Source organism: Cervus elaphus, chromosome 5 (assembly GCF_910594005.1).
Source record: "Cervus elaphus chromosome 5, mCerEla1.1, whole genome shotgun sequence".
Classification (NCBI taxonomy): domain Eukaryota; kingdom Metazoa; phylum Chordata; class Mammalia; order Artiodactyla; family Cervidae; genus Cervus; species Cervus elaphus.
This window is the reverse complement of record NC_057819.1, coordinates 108415949-108440260: the sequence shown is the minus strand read 5'-3', so window position 1 is coordinate 108440260 and position 24312 is coordinate 108415949. Positions and strand designations below refer to the sequence as shown.

At 48.9% G+C, this 24312-nt stretch overlaps 1 protein-coding gene across 4 annotated transcripts; it reads left to right on the top strand.

The window, feature by feature from the left end:
• Nucleotides 1-2313: 2313 nt before the first annotated feature.
• On the top strand, nucleotides 2314-24038 carry LOC122694855 (MYCBP associated protein). 4 transcript variants are annotated; one of them, XM_043904178.1, is made up of 20 exons: nucleotides 2314-2481; nucleotides 10299-10426; nucleotides 10998-11157; nucleotides 11264-11367; nucleotides 12104-12290; nucleotides 12540-12655; nucleotides 13170-13320; nucleotides 14195-14310; nucleotides 14400-14515; nucleotides 14989-15100; nucleotides 17327-17516; nucleotides 17910-18097; nucleotides 19132-19278; nucleotides 19785-20207; nucleotides 20570-20691; nucleotides 21425-21540; nucleotides 21741-21776; nucleotides 21961-22109; nucleotides 22289-22459; nucleotides 23864-24038. In XM_043904178.1, the coding sequence occupies exons 1-20, from the start codon at nucleotides 2439-2441 to the stop codon at nucleotides 23963-23965; spliced, it is 2877 nt and encodes a 958-aa protein (XP_043760113.1). In that variant the 5' UTR covers nucleotides 2314-2438; the 3' UTR covers nucleotides 23966-24038. The 4 variants fall into 4 exon arrangements, with proteins under 4 accessions (XP_043760113.1, XP_043760115.1, XP_043760114.1 ...); XM_043904180.1 differs by lacking the exon at nucleotides 21741-21776 and having other exon boundaries at nucleotides 21985-22109; XM_043904179.1 differs by lacking the exon at nucleotides 21741-21776.
• Nucleotides 24039-24312: the final 274 nt, after the last annotated feature.

Here is a 24312-nt window from a genome sequence, read left to right as displayed (position 1 = left end):
GGAAGTAAGACAAGTGTTAGGATGGACTAGTAGGAAGGAGCCAGACCTGAAGGGGTTGAGCTAGATGCAAGGGGCTTCAGACAGACCCCTGTAGCCTCAGGCTTTGGGGGGTGGTCCCTAGAAAGGGATGATGCAACCTGTGGAGGAAACACACTATTATTTAGGAAGGCTGTTTAGCCTCTGCAAAGAGTAGCTGAGGACAGGCCTGGTACCTGGCTTCAAGGAAATAAACAGATGTGACGTGATAATTGATGTCATATCCTCTAACGACCCAGCCACCTCATCCTCCCCAGGCTTGAGGAGGTTGCTCAGAGCTGCTGTGCTAGGAAGAGACTGCAGTGGCTAAATGACACTGTGCCCTGAAGAGTGCTTTATCCCCTCGGGATTGGGTCCTGCTGTGTCTTCCCGTGGAATGCCTGACCCCCGACCTACCTGTTGAACTCTTCTTTAGCAGCCTGCCTCAAACACTACTCCCCTAAGAAGGCTCTCCTAACATTTAAATCCTGCCTTTCCCAAGTTGTGATTAATCCTTAGCCCATGAGTATATACATTAGAGTTGGAAACCCACTTTTAGATGACCCAACTCTGTTTCTAAGGCACCCTGAACTCAGCCCACCCCACACCAGGGCCATGTGAATAAACCTTAGAGAATTTCTAGAACTGAGTGCAAAAATCATGTGCAAAACCAAGTGTGTAGATGAATGAATAAACAACATGTGGTATATCTATACAATGAAATATTATTCAACCACAAAATGGAATGAAATGCCACAACATCGATGGAACTTTAAAAACATTATACCTAGTAAAAATAGGCAGACAGGAAAGGCCAAATATTGTACCATTCCATTAACAGGAAATATCTAGAATAGGCAAATAAAAAAGACAGAAAGTAAGTTAGTGGTTGCCATTGGGTGGGGAATGGGGAGAAATGGGAAGTGACTGGATACGGGATGAGGGAAAAGTTCACAATAAACCTCTTGCACTCCTATCTCCATCTGTCTCTGTTTCCTGGAAGACCCAGATGACACAGTCCCCAGCTGGGGGTATCATAAGCATTCAGTAAATGTTCATAAAGCAAACTGAACTGGGGAGTCCCTGGAAGTTGGAAGAAGGTTGGTGCCTCAGAAAACAGGAGAGGAGGGGCTGCCCATGGAGGACGTGCCAATCATAAGCAGAGTAAAGGTCTAGAGGGGTATGGAGAAGAAGTCATACCCCTGGAAGAGTCCCAGTAGTGAGGAACACATAGGGAGCCCGGGAATTGACCAGACCTATTGGCATTCTTCCTAGCTCTTCCTCTGTCTGGGGCAGACTGCAGCAAAGCTCAGAGATGTCTGAAGAGCCTTAGCCTTGGGAGAACCAGGTTTGAATTGTGCTTTTGGTTGGCCCAGTGATTTTATATTCTCTTCTTTGGTGGATCTCAGTTTTTCCATCTATAAAATGGGTACAGAGAGCATCTCCCCAACCCCAGAATGATTTTGAGAGTTGACTGAGGCATCCCTACAGTTTATGGAGGGTACTGTGTAGGGCAGTTTAAATGCCTACTGTCAGTTAATCCTTACAGTGACCCTGTATAGGAGGTATTATGACCTCCATCTTACTTGAGAAAACTGTGGCTCACAGAGGTCAAGGGACTGGCCTAAGATCACACAGTTAATAAACAAGGAGAGCTGAGATTGGAATCCGGTTCTGTCCTGCTCTAGATCCCCTTCATTATTCCACAGTTTCTGAGCCACTGCTATGTGCTAAACTATGAGTTAGGATGGGGACAAAGGACAAGCCAGTCCCCCTCTCACTGCGTTTATATTCTTACAGACAGCGGCCAACCACTTAAACACAGTAATTCCAGAATGCATTAGGAAAAAAAAAAAAACAACAACACTGGGTGCATTTGTAAAACTGAGACAACAGAAAGGACTATTTTAAATTGGGAGTAGGAGTGGGCCAAGGGCACCATCTCCAGGCACAGAAACAGTGTGAGAAAGCCCCAAGTCCCCAAATCTGGTAAGTGGTGGGCAGGAAAGGCCAGCAGGAGCAAGTAGAGGACAGGCAGGGGCCACTGGACTACTGAAGTCCACGGGAAGCCATCGGGGGTTTTCAGCACGGAGCGAAAGGATCATTGATCCCGCTGCGATAGGGCGGCGGTGCCGAGAGACAGCGAGAGCGCGGAGGTAGCCGGGCTGCAGGCCGCGGTGGGCGTCTGGAGGGGCAGCGGGAAACAGCAGGGAGGGGCGTGGTGCAGTTACTTACCTCCCCATCCGTCTCCTACCCCCGCCTCCTCCCCACCCTTCCTCCGGGCCTGGCTCCGCCCCGCCCGTCTGGCTAGTGACGTCTCGGCGCTCGCCGGCGCCGCCTGTGACGTCACGGTCCGGGTTGGGGGCGTTGTCCGGGTGGGCACTCTAGGAGCTGGCCGGCGGCTGGCGTGTAGGTTCGGCACCATGAAAAAGGTGGCTTCCAAGCAATCTCCGCCAAAGTTGTTCGGTGGGTGAGCGCCCTCGTGCGGGGCGCTGGTTGCTATGGACGCCCCGGCTGCTGCTGGCGGGCGGGTGGGCGCGTGCAGGGTCGCGGGGGCTGCCGCACAGCCTTATTTTTCCCGGTCCCCGCGGCTCTGGGCCATGCTCTCCGCCGTCCGGGCGGCACCATGAAGTCTCTAAAGAAGGACTCCCGCCTTAGAATACCTACAAACAGATTCTTGGAGGCCCCAGAGAGCGTGAAAGGTTGGCGCTGGCTGTCTTGGTGGTTCAGGAGAGCCCTTACAGGGGCAGGGGTTCTTGGGATTCACGACACGGGGTCTGGAGGATGGGGGTGACCCCAGGATGGAGGTAAAGATCACGCCGGAAGCGGGTTCGGGGCAAGGCGTGCCCCATACCTTTGATGGGGCCCTGGGGATGGTGTACAAGGCAGAGAAACTCAGGGAAGAGAGATACAGGGCACGGGGCCTTGAAGATGGGGACAAAGGAAGCAGACTACTGACAGAGGTCTCAGGGATCAGTTGTCCGGGAGATGACTTTGGGAAGGAAGACATAGAAGACCTTGAACAGTATCTTAGGTTGGGACATAGTAGGTGGAGACCTTTGCCTTGCTGGGGTGCAGAAGATCCAGGATAAGAGTTTAAGAGTAGAAGGGCCAGGACAGAATGCAAGAAACATGTTAAGGTGGTGAAACCAACAATCTTCGTGGGATTCTCTGGGAGGTGTCACCTAAGAGCCTTACTGGAAACCAGAAGAAATGCTTAACTTGGCCAGTTTTGTTTTTGACTACCTTTCCCACCATGTGACCTTTCTAGCCACATTGTTTAACACCTGTTCCACTTGTTTATGGAGAAGGAAATGGCAACCCACTTGCCTGGAAAATCCCATGGGCAGGGGAGCCTGGCAGGCTACAGTCCATGGGGTTGCAAGTCTGACTTAGAGACTAAACCAACCACTGGTTTAACCTGAAGACCGTCACTGGACATGCCTTGCTTCCTGGCCTCTGTGGCTTTCTCTGGTTGCAGGTGGGAGGACCCCTGGGTGCCTTGACAGCAGGCTAACTGCCATGGACATGTTCCCATTTACAACCCACTTCCTCTTCAATCTTTTTTGCTGTTCGCATTTATCCAGGGTCTGCTGGGTGAGGGCAGTGTGCTGCACAACAAGACTATCGGTGGTAACTGTGGGACCCCAGACCTCAGGAAACCAAGGTGGAGAAACCAGTCAAGTATAAAGGTTGTAATATGACTGCCCATAGGTGTCAAGGGGGATCAGAGCTCCTGACCCAGGCCTTGTTGTTGTTCAGTTGCTCAGTCATTTCTGACTCTTTTCAACCCCATGGACTGCAACATTCCAGGCTTCCTGTCTTTCATTATCTCCTGGAGTTTGTTCAAACTCATGTCCATTGAGTTGGTGATGCCATCCAAACATCTTAACTTCTGTCACCCCCTTTTCCTCCTGCCCTCTCAATCTTTCCCAGCATCAGGGTCTTTTCCAGTGAGTTGGTTCTTCACATCAGGTGGCCAAAGTACTGGAGTTTCAGCTTCAGCATCAGTCCTTCCAGTGAATATTCAGGGTTGATTTCCTTTAGGATTGACTGGTTTGATCTCCTTGCAGTCCAAGGGACTCTCAAGTCTTCAAGTCTGTCACTGTTTCCATTTTTTCCTCATCCATTTGCCATGAAGTGATGGGACCAGATGCCATGATCTTAGTTTTCTGAATGTTGAGTTTTAGCCAGCTCTTTCACTCTCCTCTTTCACCTTCATCAAGAGGCTCTTTAGCTAATCTTCACTTTCTGCCATTAGGGTGGTATCATCTGCATATCTGAGGTTATTGATATTTCTCCTCACAATCTTGATTCCAGCTTCATCTAGCCCAGCATTTCACACGATGTACTCTGCATATAAGAATTAGAGGGGAAAGTTTTCTGAAAAAGATGATGTTTATCTTGACAATTGCTAGTCATAAATCATGATATACAAGGTCAGTGTGAAGAGGGGGCAGGCCTGGAGTCAGTAGGATTCCCTGGGAGGCCTGGAAAGAATGGCTTTCTTTAATGCTTTTTTATAGTATAGAAGTCCACTCTAGGCTACACTGAGATGCTCTTTCATAATAACACTTTTTAACAGGAGAGAAAGAGAAAAATAGCTGGTCTTCTTTCCCAAGGGCAGTCAAGGGCTTTCCTAGTTATTGCCTCCTGCTTACCTAGATTCTGGAGATCATATCAGATTTGAACTTTCTACTGTAAACAAATCAAGGAAAGATTTTGTTCACTGCATATTTATTTTTAATAAGAGGAAATTTAGTTTGTTAAACAGTGTTTGAACTTACTGTATAGCCCAAGGAACTATAGTCAATATTTTGTAATAAGCTATAAGGGAAAAGAATCTGAAAAAAAAAATAGATTATATATATGGGTGTGTGTGTGTGCATATAACTGAACACTATGTTGTACACCTGAAATTAACACCACATTGTAAATCAACTATATTGCAATAAAAAAATTTTAACTAAAAAAATAGAAACATAATTTTAAAAAATAGACCTTGATTTAAGAACATGCATTAAGGTGAGGAAAGAAAGAAAGCATGTAAGATAACTTTTTCCTTCTAAATACCTGAGGGAAAGCCTCTAATGTAGTTGGGCCATACTCCCTCCTACCCCTTCCAATATAAAATTAATCACCAACTGTAATCTTTTGTTATGTTTCTCCACAATCTCTGAATTATAACAAAAAGGCAAACAAAACCTGTTTGGGGACCTGAGTCTTTTTGACTTCTGGGTTTCTCCTTGCTCTTGTTGCTAAGAAACTGGGAAATCTCCCAGACTCCCAGATGCCTCTCCAGCATCAATTAAAGCTCAGACTTGGTACGGACAGCCCCTCCCTTGATTCCTCTAGTGCAACTGTGAGGTCAGAATTTCCCAAAGACCTGAATCAACACTAATAAAGAATAGCATTTAGATGAAACAGGAAGCAGAAAAACTAAGAGTCCAGGTTTCTTTTCCCTCCATGGCTCCCTCCTTCCCCTCTCCCAACCTTGTACCTCCTACCCACCTGAGAACCTTGCTTCCCGCTGCCTGGGCTAGCTCCCGCCGAGGTGTCACCTGACTCCCCTGTACAAGGGGGCTGGTCTCTAACCCTCTCACAGCTATCAGGGCCCCAGCTCTGTGTCTTACCAGAAGCCCCCATTCAGCTTGGGTTTCTGGACCAAAGAACTGGAACTAGCTGGGCCTCTACAGGTTCAGTAGGAAACATACTTCAACCCTGTGGAAACCTCATTTCAGGTCCTGACATGACCCCCACGGGATTGTCCTTCCCGCCTGGTCTCCCCAACTTGCCTCTGCCTCTCCTATCTTCCTGGCTTACCCTCACTGAATGAGTTTCTGAAGTGCTGCTTTTGTCAACTCGCTCTTCTGAACCAAACCTCCTTTTTGCTGACAGAGAACAAGCAGATGCTTCAGACTTAGTTTACAGAGGCATGATGCCCTGGTTTCCCTTTCATCCCCAATGTCACCCCCACCTCATCCCCAGGCCTTCTGTGTCACCATGCCTCACATGTGCCATGCTCAGCCCCACGTCCACCTTTGCTCTGGTTGTGATCTCACCTCTGCTGCTCTGCCTATGCAAAGACTTCTGATCCTTCAAGGTCTAACTTAACCTGTGAGGCTGCCTCTGACCCCCATAGCTGCTCTTCTGAAACTTGACTTAGACTCCTAACTTTACGATTTACATCCATGTGTTCCTTCTTTGCTGTAGCCAAAGCTCTTGTTTGTGCCACTAATTTAGGCTCTTACGTTATGACTGATGTGTGTTATTGTCTGCTGCTGCTTTCAGTTTCTCAAGAGAAGGAGCCGTATCTTGACCATTTAATACCATCTTTTCTATAATTTATAGTATATAGAAGGTACTTGGTATATATGCATGTTCTCTAAGGTGAACTGAAGTTTAAAATGTATATATCTTTTCTATGACTGTTAACTAGAGCACACCATTCCCTGACTGTCTGCAGTAGCACAGCATATATTGTACTTCGGAAATCTTCAGCAATGTTGAAAGTTTATGAATTGGTACATGGTAATTATATACCCATCAGTAAAAAAAAAAAAACCACACAAAAAAACACCTATCTGGAGATGCGTAATCCCTTGAGAAGATGTAGAACCAGCCAGAGTGATGGAGGAAGCAAATTTCCTGGAGAACATAAATAATACCAAAATATCTATAAAAGCAGATCTTCAGCTGGTACCAGTTCTCTTGGGCTATCACCAACTTCGGCACTTTGTGTAGAAGGGAGAGGTGAAGGAGAGATGGCACGTTCCAGGCCTTCCTTCCACAGAGGTGGGAGGAGCTCCACATCTGGTGGGGGTGGGACCAGAACCTGTGGCCAAGACACGCAGCCCCTTGTGTGTCTGTGTGTGCAGGTCCATGTGGCTTGGCTGGTAGGTGCTCCTGAGTTTCTACTGACCCCATTGCCGCAGAGATGGACTCTGGCCAATATGCAAAATTCAGAGTTATTAATATATTTCAATTCATTCTGGCTTGGGTTTTTTTGACCACTGAGTATGTGGGCATTTTCTAAAAACTAGTTTGATTCTGGTAAGAAGAACTAGAGAGCCTCTTGATGAAAGTGAAAGAAGAGAGTGAAAGAGCTGGCCTAAAGCTCCACATTTAGAAAACTAAGATCATGGCATCTGGTCCCATCACTTTATGGCAAGTAGATGGGGAAATAGTGGAAACAGTGGCTGACTTTATTTTTCTGGGCTCCAAAATCACTGCAGATGGTGATTGCAGCCATGAAATTAAAAGACGCTTACTCCTTGGAAGGAAAGTTAGGACCAACCTAGACAGCATATTAAAAAGCAGAGACATTATTACTTTGCCAACAAAGGTCCATCTAGTCAAGGCTATGGTTTTTCCAGTGGTCATGTATGGATGTGAGAGTTGGACTATAAAGAAAGCTTGGAAGGACTGATGTTGAAGCTGAAACTCCAGTACTTTGGCCACCTGATGCGAAGAGCTGTCTCATTTGAAAAGACCCTGATGCTGGGAAAGATTGAGGGCAGGAGGAAAAGGAGATGACAGAGGATGAAATGGCTGGATGGCATCACCGACTCGATGGACATGGGTTTGGGTGGACTCTGGGATTTGGTGATGGACAGGCAGGCCTGGCGTGCTGCAGTTTATGGGGTCGCAAAGAGTTGGACACGATTGAGCGACTGAACTGAACTGAACTGAACCAAAACACTTACCTTGATGTTTGAATGACACTGCTTCTAAAAAATTAGAATACCATGAGAAACAGTGGACAAAACCAAGTTGTGTTTTAAAGTCCTAAGGGCAGTGCTTTAGAGTTTTCTTTTGATTGTAGGGCCTTATTTCAAAACTTTCTGAACCACAGGGCAGCACACAAGAGGATACCAGCCAGAAAAAAGAGATGCTGAAACTGTTAACCCACCTCTGTAGAAGGAAGGCAGGGAGTGTGTCCTCAGTGGGGAGTAACTTGCTTCTGCGCCATGCGTTCTCAGTACTATACTCTGGCACATGAGAGATACAGGCTCAGATCACTCCACTTTCCTCCTGGGCCATGAACTGTATCCTAATCACTTCGCCTCTGCAGTAGACTCCTAAGTGATCTTGTGCTCATTCTTGTATCCACTAATCCATTCCTTGCCATCCCGTGGCCCACGAGGTACAAACTGAAGCCCTTTACGTGGCTCACTAAATTCTTCATGATCTGGCTTCTACTTTTCTGTCCCGGTTCTGCTTCCTACTTCCCACCTCACTGCACTCTAGCTATTTAAAAACACATGCTTCCAGTTTCAGACGTGTGCTCTATCCTTTCTTGCCTCTAGGCCTCGTCATGCTGTGCCCTTGGGGATTCCTATCCTCCACTTCCCTTCCCTTGTCTCTCATCATCCTTCAGCTCTCAGTTAATTACCTCCTTAGGAAGCCCTCCGTGACCACTCCACACACTGGATTGAGGCCCCTGGATGCTCCCATAGTCACCCTAGTTGAGTCTGTTTGACAGTCTTGCCTCCCATGGGCATGTGCTCTTTGGGATATAAGACTTTGCCTTATATCCCCAAAGCCTAGCACAGTGCCTGGTATATCAGTTCAGTTCAGCCACTCAGTCGTGTCCAATTCTTTGCGACTCCATGGACTGTAGCACACCAGGCTTCCCTGTCCATCACCAACTCCCAGAGCCTACTCAAACTCATGTCCATCATGTTGGTGATGCCATCCAACCATCTCATCCTCTGTCGTCCCCTTCTCCTCCCGCCTTCAATCTTTCCCAGCATCTGGGTCTTTTCAAATGAGTAGGTTCTTCACATCAGGTGGCCAAAGTATTGGAGCTCTAGCTTCAGCATCAGTCCTTCCAATGAATATTCAGGACTGATTTCCTTTAGGATGGACTGGTTGGATGTCCTTGCAGTCCAAGGGACTCTCAAGAGTCTTCTCCAACACCACAGTTCAAAAGCATCAATTCTTTGGTGCTCAGCTTTCTTTATATGCCAACTCTCACATCCATACATGACTACTGGAAAAACCATGGCTTTGACTAGATGGACCTTTCTTGGTAAAGCAATGTCTCTGCTTTTTAATACGCTATCTAGGTTGGTCATAGCTTTTCTTCCAAGGAGCAAGCGTCTTTTAATTTCATGGCTGCAGTCAATATCTGCAGTGATTTTGGAGCCCCCCAAAATAAAGTCTCTCACTGTTTCCATTGTTTCCCCATCTATTTGCCATGAAGTGATGGGACTGGATGCATGATCTTAGATTTCTGAATGTTGAGTTTTAAGCCAACTTTTTCACTCTCCTCTTTCACTTTCATCAAGAAGTTCTTTAGTTCTTTGCTTTCTGCCATAAGGGTGGTGTCATCTGCGTATCTGAGGTTATTGATATTTCTCCCGGAAATCTTGATTCCAGCTTGTACTTTAGCCTGGCATTTTGCATGATGTACTCTGCATATAAGTTAAATAAGCAGGGTGACAATATACAGCCTTGATGTACTCCTTTCCCAATTTGCAACCACTCTGTTGTTCCATATCCAGTTCTAACTGTTGCTTCTTGACCTGCATACAGATTTCTCAGGAGGCAGGTCAGGTGGTCTGGTATTCCCATCTCTTGAAGAATTTTCCACAGTTTGTTGTGATCCACACAGTCAGAGGCTTTGGCGTAGTCAATAAAGCAAAAGTAGATTTTTTCTGGAACTCTCTTGCATATAGAAGATGTTTAAACAGTATTTATTACATGGAAGAATGTGACATAAATGGCCAGTGGTGAATATTCTGCTTTTCCCAGAGCATCCAGATTTTTATCAGTGTCTCAGGAAACCCAGTGCCTTCACCCAGAAGAACGGACAGTACCATCACTGGGGGGAGAGACTGAGGAAGTGTCTATTGTCCCGGAGCACCATGTCAGAGTGACCTAGGGAGTCAGGAGCCAGGAAGCTGCATTTGTGTAACTCCCCAAGCGATTCTGAGGTAGACATTTAACTAGCATTTGGGAACAACTTATTTAGTCCAGGTTCCTCTTTTTACAAAAGAAAACTGAGACCAAATGATGTACCCAAGGTTGTCCAGCTATAAGTAGCACAGCCTGGAATGGAAGAACTTCTGATCTCAGCTTCAGCTACAAAGCCTCAGCCACCGTTTGGAGGGTGGGTGCAGACCTGCAAGAGAGAACTCCTGTCACCCCAGCAAAGCGCTGCCCAGGCCACCTTGGCAGCCTCTGCTGTCCATCCAGGTGTCCGGCTTTGGCCGCCCCCCACCATGGAATATAAAAATATCTATTTTTAAACACTTGAACTATCTGCTCCTTTTCAGAAAAGAAGCGGGCAAAGGTACCTGAACAGCCCACCCCCCCAATTCAGGAAGAACCTGAACCTGTTAGCAATGTGCTACAAGGAGATGACATTCTTGCCTTAGCCATTAAGAAGGAAGACTTGAGGAAGGTAAGGATGAAGTTCAGGGATCCTTTGCTGTAGGAACCTCTCCTTGCCATCTGGGTGGTCTAGAACTTCAACCACGTCCATTGCCTGTCCACTGCCTCCCTACTCAGAGGGAGTGTCTGATCCCATGGAAGAATCCATCAAACACAAATCTGTTCACTTTTCCCCCAAACGGAATTTATTATGTCATATTAACATTTCTAAGATTCGTATAGAACCACAGAGAAATGAAAGAATGAAGTAATTTGCTTCCCATAAAGGCGAGTCATGCCATCCCCATTTCACAGAAGGGAAAATGAGTTACAGATATGGATAACCCCCTCCTTTTCCTGGGAAAGTTAGCCACTTCTCACCTGAAATATCTGGAGGCATGAGATGTTTTTATTTTTTCCCTAGGATGTTAATAAGTCTCATAGCTGTTACAAAGGCATTTCCTCAACAGAACATATGGACAGATCTAGAGAAACAGATTTGTCTGCCTTCAGGAATTCCACCAAGAATTAGGATAGAGGGGAAGGGTGGCTTTTTCCCTCCCTTTGATGTCATGTGAAATCTCTGTCTTATTTCTTTTTAGCAACATATTCCTCGCCTTATTGAAACAGAAGATAAACGTGTGATTACCCAGAGATTTATCATCCGTAAACCCAAACCCAAGGATCACAAGAGGAAGGTCTCACACTTAGTAGCGCATCCTGCTACTCCAGATGCAGCCACAAAGCCCCTGGACTCCTCTGGTGTGCACTAGCATCAAAGTTCATGAGTTATCCTGGAGAGAGTGTGGGGCCTGTCAGAGTACCCGCTGGTATAGCTCGCCTTCCTGCCTCTTCCTTTTGCTTCCAGGACCAGGTGACATCTTCCATGGCAGTGACCAGATCCTGCCCCACCACATCCTGGGGAGTCTCCAGGACTTTAAGAGAATTGCACTTGCTCGAGGGAACACTCAGGTTCGTTTGTACAGAACTGCCTGAGGGAGAGAAATCTCTGAGGTCATTGCAGTCTTAACCACCTGGCAGAGTCCAGCAGGACTGGGGTTACAGAATTTGAGGTGATAAGTGACGCTTCCCCCCAAATAATGAAGCCTATGTAAGTTAGCTTCAACAGAAGTCTGGAATTCACTATAAGGAGACAAGAGCCTGGAGCAACCCAAAGGCGAGAGTGTGTCTGCCTCTCATCAGACTGAGCCCACCCCCCTCCCCACTGCTGTCTGTACCCCAGCTTTATTTCCCCTCCTCCGTCCTCATGGTGGAGGAAGGTGGCTCCCCATACCTGCCAGGGCCACATGGAGAGACTGTCTGCCTTTCCAACTTTCTTGTCATGCAGCACTTCTCTCTCTCTCAGTTCCTTTAGTTTCCTGGTTCCAGGCAGAGAATCTCTCAGGTGTTAAAAGGCCTGGGGTCCAATAAAAATGACTCTGTCACGCAGCAGGTGAGGGTGTCAACATCAGCTGGGAGGAGGACAGACGCAGTAAAGGACATTGACCACAGTCTTCCCGTGGCTGGGTGAGGGGACTGACAGTGCCCCTGGTTCTGTGATTTGCTTTCTGTCACTTGCTACCTTGTGGCCCTGGAGAGGAGGGACTCAGCAGAAAGGGAGGACAGCAGGAGTTTAGGCCTGGAGAAGTCTGCTCAGCCCCACTGCCATGCCTTCCCTGGCCCTCCACACTCACATTGCTCTTTTCAGCTGGCTGAGCTGATACACACCCCACCCTGTCTGATGACCCTCATGTCAACTAAAGAAGAGCCAAAGCAGGAAGCCCCAAAAGAAGAGAAGGCACATCCTCCCTGGGTCCCACCTCTGCAGCACAACTTTCTGAAAAACTGGCAGCGCAACATAGCCCTTCGGAAGAAGCAGCAGGAAACTCTCAGTGGTGAGCAGGGCGGACAGGACACCTGCTTGGCCTCACCTGGCAGTGAGGCTCTGCTGCTGTGTTTTTTCTCCCCCTCCACCCGCAGAGCCTGGATTCAGGCTGCTCGCTTTTGTGCTGAGAACTGCCAAGTGCTTCTCCAACTTAGTGGGTCATGAAATCAGCCCAGTGACCGGAGCTGATCAGTTCAGAGAGCTCAGGCCCCTATTTGTTCGGATTTGGTGGTGACATTGCATTCTTGGTTCTCTTTAGAACGGCTGAAGAAGCCAGTCAGCGAGCTGCTGATGCACACAGGAGAGACCTACAGACAGATCCAGGAGGAACGGGAGCTCCTGGACCGAATGCTGTCAACACGGTCTGATGGGAAGGTAAGGACAGTGCACCCTGTGGGAGGGGTCTGGACAGCTGGGGACAAAAGAAATCTATCTAGTGCAAAGCTTTGTTAAACCCTCAAGGTCTTTACTAACTTCTATTACTGGTTCTATTACTTGTCATTCAGGGACTGGCCAGATAAATAATTTGGCCTGTGGTGGTCACTGTTAATTTGAGGAGAAAGATATCACAGGTACTATGTTATTAGAATAGTCTTTGTCTTGGTTTAGTCTCCTAAAAGCTGAGGCTCCAGCTTTCAGTAGCCCCAGGGCACCATGATGTGCTCTGGTATCTCAATGCCTGGACCAACTTGCCCTCTCTGGGACCGGGTAAACATATAACACGGCAGCCTTCAAATAAGAAAGCTGTGCTTCTCTCTCTGTTCTCAGGGCAGCATGAGTTCCCCAGAGGGAGCATCTGTAGTCTGTAGAGCTCTTGTCTTCCCAGGCCTCCCACCCGCCTCTCTCAAAGGTGCTCAGATAGTCTGACTCATCTGTCCTCCATTGACAGGGCTGTGGATTGACCAGTGGGTTCTGGAGTCGACTGGAATACTTGGGAGACGAAATGACGGGTCTGGTAATGACAAAGACAAAAACTCAGCATGGCCTCGTGGAGCCAATCACTCAGATCAAGAAGCCTTGGTCCATCCAGGCAGAGATGGGTGAGGAGTGGGATGTAAAGGAGACTGGCCTTGGGGGTAAAAGATCAGGGTTCTGGTGTGGTGGTCCAGTCCCCTCCAGTAAGACGAGGGGGGCAGTGATGGGAGGGGCCCAGCTCTAGGGCGTCACTGTCCTTAACTGCGCTGGCCTCCTCTGCTGAGCACCTGGAATGTGGCCGGTTTGAGCTGAGATGTGCCATAAGTGTAAACTACACACTGGGTTTTGAAGATCAGTTTGAAAAAATAGATTTTATTAATAATTTTCATATTGATTACATGTTCATATTGATTACATGTTGAAATGATAATATTTTTAATATACTGGGTTAAATATATTACTGTTTCTTTTTACCTGTTTAAATGTGGCCTCTGGAAAATTTTGATTACATATTCATGGCTTGCATTTGTGATTTGCATCATATTTTTAATGGGCAGCACTGCTTTAAAGGCTGCCAGACTACCTGGGTTCGGGTCCCAGCTGTGTTGAGTTTGTGAACACCAGTGAGTTATTTAACCTCTGTGGGCCTCAGCTTCCCATCTGTAAAATACTCATGGGGTTATGAGAGGGTTAAATGAGACATGGTGTGTATTAAGAGGTTCTGACTCATTGTTAAACACAATAAAAGGTAGCTGCTGTTGTTATTTTTATTATAATCCAAAAATTTGATGGTCTGGAAGCTGGTTTTACCGAAGTCCTGTGAAGGGCTGCTGAGGCAGTAGGTGTGGGGCCTGGAGGAGGGAGCCCAGCTCACGGGGAAGCTGTGTTTTCAGCTCTCCCAGCAACGGTGCTGGAATGGGTACTCTCAGAGCCCTTGAACATGGGTAGGGAGGGGGCATGGCAGCAGCCTGTGCTTAGGGTTCTTGGACCCTGCTCTAGGGTTGCCAGCCCAGAAGGACGCGTGGTACCGCTACACCTGGGATCGGAGTCTGTTTCTGGCCTGCCGACGCAAGGAGCTGCAGAGCATCATGGCAGAGCTGAATTTTAGCCAGCAGGTTGGTGAGGCCTCTGTGCCTAGTCTGAAGCCCCTCAGGGTGGGGCCTGTCTTCAGTCAAATAACCTTTCCTTTCTCTGTCTCTCTGAGGATATTGATGGCCTGGAGGTGGTGGGCAAAGGGCGGCCTTTCTCCACTGTTACGGTGGAAGACTATTCAGTGTTTGAAAGGAGCTCGGAAAGCTCCTCTGAAGACACAGTGCACTTGTGAGTTGGCCCTGGGCCTGAGGGAGAGCGGTTGGAGAGTGTGGCTTCCCCAGCACCTGCAAGTATCCTGAGGCAGGCTTCCCTCCCTGGAATCAGAGTGCCTCCCTCCCAGCCTCTTGCTCATGGCTGTCACCCCCTCCTCTAGCCCATTCAAAGGAACACCTGTGCTTACTCTACTGCTGCCATCTGTCCCCTTCCAGCAACCAACTCCTAACGGGGTTTTCCTAGACATTCCTTTGCTCATAAATGGGACCCCTCCAGACTCCCCTAATGCTGTGTGGCTCTGCATGAAGAGTCTCTTTTTATGTCCAAGAACCTCCCATTGCAGGAATGGAGCAGGATGGAGCTGATGATGCTCCACTGGAGGGCAGAGCCGGGCACATCTCCACATTTTCTGGCAGCCATCTCCATGGGCTCCATGTGGCAAGACTGTGGCAGGCTTAGGAAAAATATGTCACTGGATTGTCTTACAGAGACTTATTGGCCAGTTACCCTGATGTGGTTCCTATGCCTGTTCTTGGCCCTTCTCTGCTGTTCTGTGGGAAGCCAGCCTGCTGGATCCGAGGCAGTAATTTAGAGGACAAGGTAAAACTGCCTTCACCCTCACCCATCTGCTGGAAGGGCCTCCCTCGTGAGGCAATCTCAGGGTGACTGTGGCAGTCACAAGGAGCCTGAACATTCTCCTATTTGCGTTTTTATCTGATCTCGCCTTCAGCATATGTTTGAAAATGTTAACAGCAACATTAACTTGAGCCAGAATAAAGTCACAAGTCTGAAAAGAGAATGTCACAAGCCAGCCAGTTTGTACCTAGTCCCCAAACATGTAAATAAGCAAACCTTCTCAAGCAGGAATGGCTTTGTTGTTGTCTGTTGTTCAGTCACCAAGTCGTGTGCGACCCCATGGACTGTGGCACTCCAGGCTTCCCTGCCCTTCGCCGTCTCCTGGAGTTTGCTCAAATTCATGTCCATTGAGTCAGTGATGCTATCTAACTATCCCATCCTCTACTGGCCCCTTCTCCTTTGCCTTCAATCTTTCTCAGCATCAGGGTCTTTTCCAGTGAGTCAGCTCTTTGCATCAAGTGGCCAAAGTATTGGAACTTCAGCTTCAACATCAGTCCTTCTAATGAATTTCAGGGTTGATTTCCTTTCGGATTGACTGGTTGGATGTCCTTGTAGTCCAAGGGACTCTCAAGAGTCTTCTCCAGCACCACAGTTCGAAAGCATCAATTCTTTTGCTCAGCCTTCTTTATGGTCCAGCTCTCACATCCATATATGACTACTGTAAAAACCATACTGTAAAAGCCATAGATTTGACTAGACAGACCTTTGTCGGCAAAGTGATGTCTCTGCTTTTTAATATACTGTCTATTTTTATCATAGCTTTTCTTCCAAGGAGCAAGTGTCTTAATTTCATGGCTGCAGTCACTGTCCACAGTGATTTTGAAGCCCAAGAAAATAAAATCTGTCACTGTTTCCCCTTTTCCCCCTTCTATTTACCATGAAGTGATGGAAACAGATGCCATGATCTTAAAGTTTTTTGAATGCTGAGTTTTGAGCCACCTTTTTCACTCTCTTCTTTCACCCTCATCAAGAGGATCTTTAGTTCCTCTTCTGTTTCTGCCATTAGAGTGGTACCTGTATAGCTGAGGTTATTGATATTTCTCCCAGGAATCTTGATTCCAGCTTGTGAGTCATCCAGCCCAGCATTTCACATGGTGTACTCTGCATAGAAGTTAAATAAGCAGGGTGACAATACATAGCCTTACCATACTCTTTTCACAATTTGGAACCAGTCTGGGCTGCCCAGGTGGCACCAGTGGTAAAGAACCCACCTGCCAATGCAGGAGACATAAGAGACATGGGTTCAACCCCTGGGTTGGGAAGATCCTCTGGAGAAGGAAATGGCAACCCACTCCAGTATTTTTGCCTGGAAATCCATGGACAGAGGAATCTAGCAAACTACAGTCCATCAGGTCTTACAGAGTTGTACACAACTAAAGTGACTTAACATGCACTATTGTTCCATGTTCATTTCTAAATGTTACTTCTTCACCTGCATACAGGTTTCTCAGGAGACAGGTAAGGTGGTCTGGTATTCCCATCTCTTTAAGAATTTTCCAGTTTGTTGTGAGCCACGCAAAGGCTTTTGTGTAGTCAATGAGGCAGAAGTAGATGTTTTTCTGGAATTCCCTTACTTTCTATGTGATCCAAAGAATGTTAGCAATTTGATCTGTGGCTCCTCTGCCTTTTCTAAACCCAGCTTGTACATCTGAAAATTCTCATACTGCTGAAGCCTAGCTTGAAGGATTTTGAGCATTACCTTGCTAGCATGTGAAATGAGTGCAATTGTACACTAGTTTGAACATTCTTCAGCATTACCCTTCTTTGGGATTGGAATGAAAACACATTTTCCAGTCCCATGGCCACTGCTGAGTTTTCCAAATTTGTTGGCATATTGAGTACAGCACTTTAACAGCATCATCTTTTAGGACTTGAAATAGCTCAGCTGGAATTCCATCACCTCCACTAGTGTAGTTCATAGTAATGCTTCCTAAGGCCCACTTAAACTATTCTTCAGATGTTAAGGAGTAAAAATGTTCATCAGATATAAAGTCTGTTTTATCTCCTCTTCTTACTGTTGATGGCAGAGACAGCCACTTTTGGGGTATGATGCCAATGTGTTTGAGAGTGGCCAGGCCCTGGAAGCCCAGGGCAGGAGACGTCCAGTGCCAAACCCAGGAAAGTCCTGGCAAACCATGCTGAGTTGTTCAGCCTAGGCCAGGACATCTCTCAGACCTCCTCTCTCCCCAGAGGCATGTTGGAATTGCTGTCCGCTTGACCTTTGAAACTCTAGAAGGGGAGAAAACATCTTCAGAACTGACCGTGATCAATAACGGCACAGTGGCCATTTGGTACGACTGGCGGCGGCGGTCACAGTGGGACTCTTTCCAAGACCTGAAGAGGAATAGGATGCAGAGGTTTTACTTCAACAATCGGGAAGGTACCTGGGGAAGCTGCCCACTCACCCCTCCTACAGCCCAAGTCTCGCTCACGCCCAGGCCCTGCAAGCATGAGCCCCTCTTCCCACCTGTCCGTCCCATCTCTTCCATGAAGTGTGCCGTCCCCTGTTCCCATCAGCTGAGGGAATGGTAGAACACCTGAGAACACGGGAGTGAGCCACCAGGGGCAGAAACAGTTACCCATATACACAGGCCTGAGGCTAGGACGACCAGTTGTCCCCCTTGCCTGAAGTCCCACATCCCAAGAACGCCCTCAGTTCTTCACAAGCCGGGACAGTTGGTCACCCTAACAAGGCTTAGTTAACTTTGTACACACAGGCTTGGGGCTCAGCAGCTCCCACCTGGTGGAAAACCTCTGTCTCTGTCCCGCTTAGGTGTAATTCTGCCTGGAGAAACTAAGAACTTTGCCTTTTTCTTCAAATCTTTGAATGCTGGGATCTTCAGAGAGTGTTGGGAGTTTGGAACCCACCCTACCCTATTAGGAGGTGCTGTCCTGCAGGTCAACCTCCATGCAGTCTCCTTGGCCCAGGACATTTTTCGGGAAGAGAGGAAGTTATTGGAGGTAAGGGACACCAGATCTTAGCCCCTGTGGACACTCGGTAGGTAATGTAGTGTTCTTCCTGGCACTGCCTGCAGGGATCTTGTTACTTCCAGCCGTAGAGGCGAACTTTTAAAAAACAGATACTCTTGTTCAAAACCACTCCTCAGGGGGGCTTGTGGTGTAAAAGATAGGTGAGCAGGCAAGAAAAGGGGGCAGCTTTGAGCTCCACCATGCATGACCCTACTTCATTAGAAAGAAATGAGATTGGCCCTGTATGGAAGTACTTGCTTAAGTGTAAACACTGTTGTCTGGTGCTATCCAGTGAAGGTGCATTTAACTGACAAGACTTCAAAACCAGACAAAACCAGAGAGAACACTAACTAGTGGGCCGGGCACCAGGAGGGAGTGTGAGGTGGGAAGTGGGAATGTGCTGGCCCATCAGGCTTGCAGCCTGGCCATCTGGTGCTGCGCTCTGTGGGATTCTGCAGAAAGATGTGCTTTTTTTATTCATTGTGACCCCCAAACACAAGCCAGCTACTTCAGCTGGGTTCAACCCCTGGTGAACAAAGGTGATTTTGACAAATGTCATGTCTGCTTCACTGCTGACTATCGGACCAGCCTCTCTCACGAGATGCCCCTCCACTATTTTCTGTAGCAGGGACCATGTGGCTAAGTCATGCTCTCAACAAGGCGGTCCCTGAGCCTTGCCCTTCCTCCTTATCTGGGGGAAATGCTGACTGTGTGGCCTCTTGGCCCCGTGAAGGAACAACTTCTCTGGGTCTGACCCTTCCTCTGGATCCTGTCAGCCTGTTTTAGGGAACAAGGATCTTTGGGGAGAACCGAGAGGTTTGAGTCTGGTAACAGGAGAGTACGTGTGTGTGTGTGTGTGTGTGAGAGAGAGAGAGAGACAGAGACAGAGACAGACAGACAGACAGACAATGGCAAGAACTCTGTCGACAGGAAGGCAGACAGTTCTGGGGATCTGCCTTCCCTTGAGGATGCAACATGGGTTTTGAAAGCCTGAGCTGCTGCTTATGCCATGTTCCTTTCCCCAGAGCAAGCTGGCCTCCCATGAAGCAGTCACCATCGTGGAAAACATGCTGCAGGAGCTTCTGACGGGGATCCTGACGCCCGAGCGCACACAGTCACCTGTGGATGCCTCTCTCACTGAGGAGGACTTGTTCCACCATCGGAATCCTCAGGTACAGGCCCAGCGCTGGCCCCTGCCCATTTTTGTGCTTGCCCCGGAAGAAAGTAATAGCAAACCCTTTGCGTGCCAGGATCTGTTCTGAGAAACTTGAGTAACTCTGTTTCTCCACAGCAGTCCTATGAGATGGGTACTTTTTCTATCTTCATTTTACATGGAAGAAACTGAGGCCCAGGGGGGTTAAGTAATTTGCCCAAGAAAACTTAGCTACTATAAGTGAATGCTAGGTGATAAGAGAGCTTCAAAAACTTCTTATTCAAACTCAATCTTCCTTGGAAGCCCAAATGTATAAGAAGCCTTAAGTTGGAGGTGCTCAGGTTGAAAGGGAAGTGGGGAGCCCTGTGAGCCCAGCAGCTCCTGCCAGCTTCCTCCTGCCTCCTCCATCAGCGCTCCTCGAGGGAACAAGAAGCTAGAGCAGGCTGGCTCAGGCTCTGGGTGCCCCATGTCGCAGCCTGCCTGCCCCCTCCGCCGCCAACAAGCCTCCCCTTGCCTCTGCTGCAGCTGCATTACCAGCACCAGGTGGTGCAACATCTGCACAGTCTGTGGCGCCAGTACATGGTCCTGCCCCTCAAGGCTGAGGAGGCCAGGCCCGGCGAGGAGCACCTCGGCCCCAGGGCCCAGGCTGCTGCGACCCTGTCAGCCTACTCGGAAGAGACCTCAATGAAGATCGAGTCTTCTGCACACCTTAAGGGCCCAACGTTAGACCCTCAACTGCCCCGGCGGGAGAGCGAGGCCCTCAGGGACTCCCAGGATCATGTTGGGTCCCAGAAGACCGGGCTAGGGGTCAGGCATTCTCAGCGGAAGAGCATCATGGAGGAGATCCTGGTGGAGGGGAGCCCGGATCCGGAGAGCATCAGGAGCCCCTGGGAACTGGATGGCCTTCCCCTGCCAGAGTGGAACCTCTGCCTGGAAGACTTCAGGAAGGTGCCTTCCAGCCCTGGCACAGCCAGGTGCCCTTGCTTCTGCAGCCCCTTCCATCCCCATGGGCAGAGAAACAACCTTCTGAGGACCCAGATAAAGCAATCTCTCGGCCTTCTCTTTATCTTGGGTGCCTTGGCCACTGTAGTGCAGGAGGAGCTCCTTCTCTGACCCGTGGAAAGGGGTTCAAGGGGTACAGATTTCCAAGGGAGGGCACAGGCTCCCACAGAAGGCACCCAGGCAGACTCTCCATGGCTGCATCCCCTCCTGGCCCCCTGCCCTCACTACCCCACACCTGTTAGTAGAAGATGCAGGAACCCTTGGTATCCCAGGCAGAACGGTTGCCCATGGTACCTCTGACCTGCCAGGCAGTGACGGCACTCCCTGAGGAGAACCAGAGAGAAGATGCCCTAATCAGGCTCAACAAAGCGGCCCTGGAACTGTGCCAGGAACCGTGGCCATTGCAGTCTGACTTCCTGTACCAGATGTGGTAAGTACCCCCAACCAGGAAAACTACTCCCATCCCTTCCCCTTGCCGTGTCTGGCCAGGGGTTCTGGGCAGGCAGTCCCAGGACTCGAGGGGGCTGAGCTCTCTTTGAGGTCAGGTTGCTGAAAAATTCTGCAGACCCTTTGTGCTCTGGCAGCTGCCACAGCATCCCTTAGAGCTGCTCTCCCCATGCCGGCCACCCTCTGGGAAGGAGTCATCAGAGTAAGCACCTTGATGGTTTTCCCCCTTCTTTCCTTATTTCTTCTCGATGAGCAGATAAATGACCAGATGAAATAGCAGAGGACAGTGAGAAGAGGGGCCTGTTCCATGAAAAGCCTCAGTTGGTTGCCAGCCTTCCCATCGCCTGTTTAGAACTTGCTTGGATAGGCTTGGGGGCCTTCTGCAAGGCCCTCAGAACACATTTCCAGGAGCCTTATCCTGCAAATCTTATGCAGGTCTAACCCCTCCAGTGGGAATGGATCTGAGCTGGAGTGGGAATGGTTTCAAGCTGGAGTTAATTCAAGACTGACCTAACCTTATCCCCAGGCCACTTTTTCTGGGCTGCCACCAAGGAAAGCCCGATCCCTATCCCAGCACTTGGACAGGTGCCAGTGAAGATGCTGGCTGGACAGAGGCGTGATATTTCCATAGCAGTTCCTGGTACCAGTGTCTCAGAAGGGAAGGACCAACCCTCTACAGATTCAAGAGCGGTGATGGCTTTTTTCCAATATGTTAGTTTGCAGCTGTGGCGAGATCTGATTGACAGCCTGGTAAGCCATTCCCTGTGGCTGAGGGCTCTGCTGGGCCTGCCTGAGAAGGAGACCATCTACCTGGACATGCCAGAAGAGCAAGGTCAGACACTGTGCACCTCTGCGCAGTCTTTCCCATCCCTCTGCCCAGGTGGAAGTGGTGCTTTAGCCATTTGTGCGCTTCTGGGGAACCTCTGTGAGGTTGGTCCATGGGGTAGGCCTCTTGCTTTTTATCTGCGGCCAGCAGTTGGGACCTAGAAGCAACATTAACAATCACCTGAGTTCAGCCCGCATGTCTTACAGGTGGAGTCCCAGAGAGGCGAGATGACTTGCCATCCTGTATGTGGTAGAATGGTGGAGTTGGGACTGGAACCTGGGTCCCTCCCCCATGCCCTACAGTCATGCACTTGACCCAGGGCCTTGCTCCTTAAGCACGGCTACCCCAGGGCCCTTTGCTCTCCCAGCTTCTGCCTGTGGGGTCAGCTAGGCCACAGGCTATTTGTCTTCCATTCACTTCCCTTAGATAGAAAGTCACCTCTTGTCACAGAAGTGAAGGTGACTTCCGGGAAATTGGGGAAGGAGGAACGGAAAGGGGCATCCCAGGAAAAGAAGCAGTTTGGAATCAGAGACAAAGAAGATAAAAGAGGAGCCAGGTTGCCACCTGGGAAAGAGGCATGTAGCACATGTTCTGGGCCTGGGAGTGGGGCTGGGGAAGGGATAGGAGGGGCTGCGGAAAGTGGGCAGTCACTCCAGCATGATGCCCCTGCTCCCCTCAGAGCTGCTCTTGAAAAGGTACTGGACCTCCCTCGGGAGCTACTGAAGGCTGGGCATGTCTGTGTCTCTCCAAGCAGGACCGTTTAAATAGCAAGAAGCACAAAACAAAGGATGACAAGAAACCAGTGAAATCTTTAAGCCGGGACATGTTTTCCTTGGAAGAGCCTGTCCCCGACAGCATCATCCCATCTCAGGAACCCATAGATCCCCTGGTCATGGAGAAATACACCCACAGGCTGCACACTGAGGTGAGGGCAAGAACCTGGCACTCAGCCCTCCCGTCACTCACACCTGCCTGCATACCTTCCTCTGCTCCCTCACCCCCTGGTTCACTCTGTTTATCCCACAAACAATAAGTGCCTACTGCATCTGTGACGGAAGCAAAGCTGCCCTTGTGAAGGGCATTCTAGGATTCAAGACAGACCTCATGAATAAGTAACAGATGTGGTATGTTAGGTGATGAGCACTACGGGAAAAAGAGAGCAACCAGGGCTAGGGGGTAGGGAAAGCGCAGGTGGTCGGTAGGTGGGGGTAGGTGCCATTGAACAAAGATTTGAAGAGAAGTGAGGAGTGGCCATGGGGACATCTAGGAGAATGCCGTGGGTAGAGGAGGGAGTGGGCCAAGAGGACAGAAGGGCAGAGTCCACCAGGAGAGAGACTCCTGGGTCATGTGGGGCTGTGTAGGCCATTGTGAGGACACTGTTTTGAATAAAGGAATTAGTCCGATTCATGCTTTAGATCATTCTGGCTGCTCTTTGGAAATAGATGCTGGGGGCGCAGAGCACAAGCCTCTCCCTTCTGTTGCTCCCTCTTCTTCTCCGTCTTTGGTGTGTCTTGAGAGGTCTGTTCCTTGGGTGAGCACCACGTAGAGTGAATTCCCAGCAGCTGTAAGGGTTTTGAAACACTGGAGAGAATTTATAATATAAAACATGTTCTTAAGCAGTAGGTCCTTAGGGATTCACCTAGATGTTGTGTTCTGTTCTTTTTGTCACTGTTGTTGGTTTTGGAAGAGAGATCCACAAAGCCACGTTAGATGTGTCAAGGAGTATAATGGCAATGCTTTGTCTTCTTCTGGTGCGGACAGCTGAGTAACTGGGATTGCATTGTGCATTTGATCACATTTAATCAGAAGCTCCATTTGCTGCTGGTAACATCACTGAGATTTGTGAAGGTCCATGGGGTCTAGAAAGAAATCATAGGACCCATGGAGTAGACTCTTGCTTAGCTCTTTGGAATTAAGAATCAACTTGCTGAGGCTTATATGGTACAGCCTCACCGGAGGGTACAGTCTTGGAGACATTTCAGTACATGGATCTTTGATCTTACTGGAAGGAAGGTTGGTCTCCAGGTGGCCAGGGTAGAACTGGGCCACCCTGAGGGACTAAATGGGCACTGCTCCCTGGGCCTCCCTGGAGTTGCCCCTTTAACCTCATGTCCCCATATGTCCAAGGGGCAATACAGGATTCCACCCCAGACTGTTTAAAAAAATAAAACTATTTGCAAAAACAAAAGTTCTATAGAAACTTTAGTTTTATCTCTACAAGTTTAGTTTTCCCCCCTCTTCAGCTCTCCCTCAGGGTGGGGATGCTCCCTTGTGCCGGTGCTTTCCACAGAGTAAGCCTTTGCCTGTGATGTTCACCCCATCATTCCAGGTCTATGGGCTGCTGGATGCCCTGGTGACCGACCTGCTGGCCCTGGCTGATGAACTCAACCCCCAAAAGAATGTTGAGGAGCCTTTGCGTCTCTGCACCTGACCCACATGCCTGAGTTGCCTCCTGGGAAACCGCTTAACAAACAAATCAATAAAGAACCTTTATGTTCCTACCACTTCCCTTATGCCTCTGTGTCTTGAATGTAAGATCTTGATGAAGTCAGCTTATGGTCCTCCTGTGTCCCACCTGCCCTCAGATCCCCCTCCTCAGTTCCTGGAGCCATCCAGCAGGAGGTGGGAAGGGGAGGTATGGGAGGAGCAGTGGAAGAGCAAGTTGGCAGCAGGACAAGGAATGAATCGAGGTGACAGGACAGAGAGCATCACCGCTTGTGGCCCCTGCCTCCGGCCTTCGTTGGCTCACACATTTGGGAGTGTGCTTCCTGGAGCCAG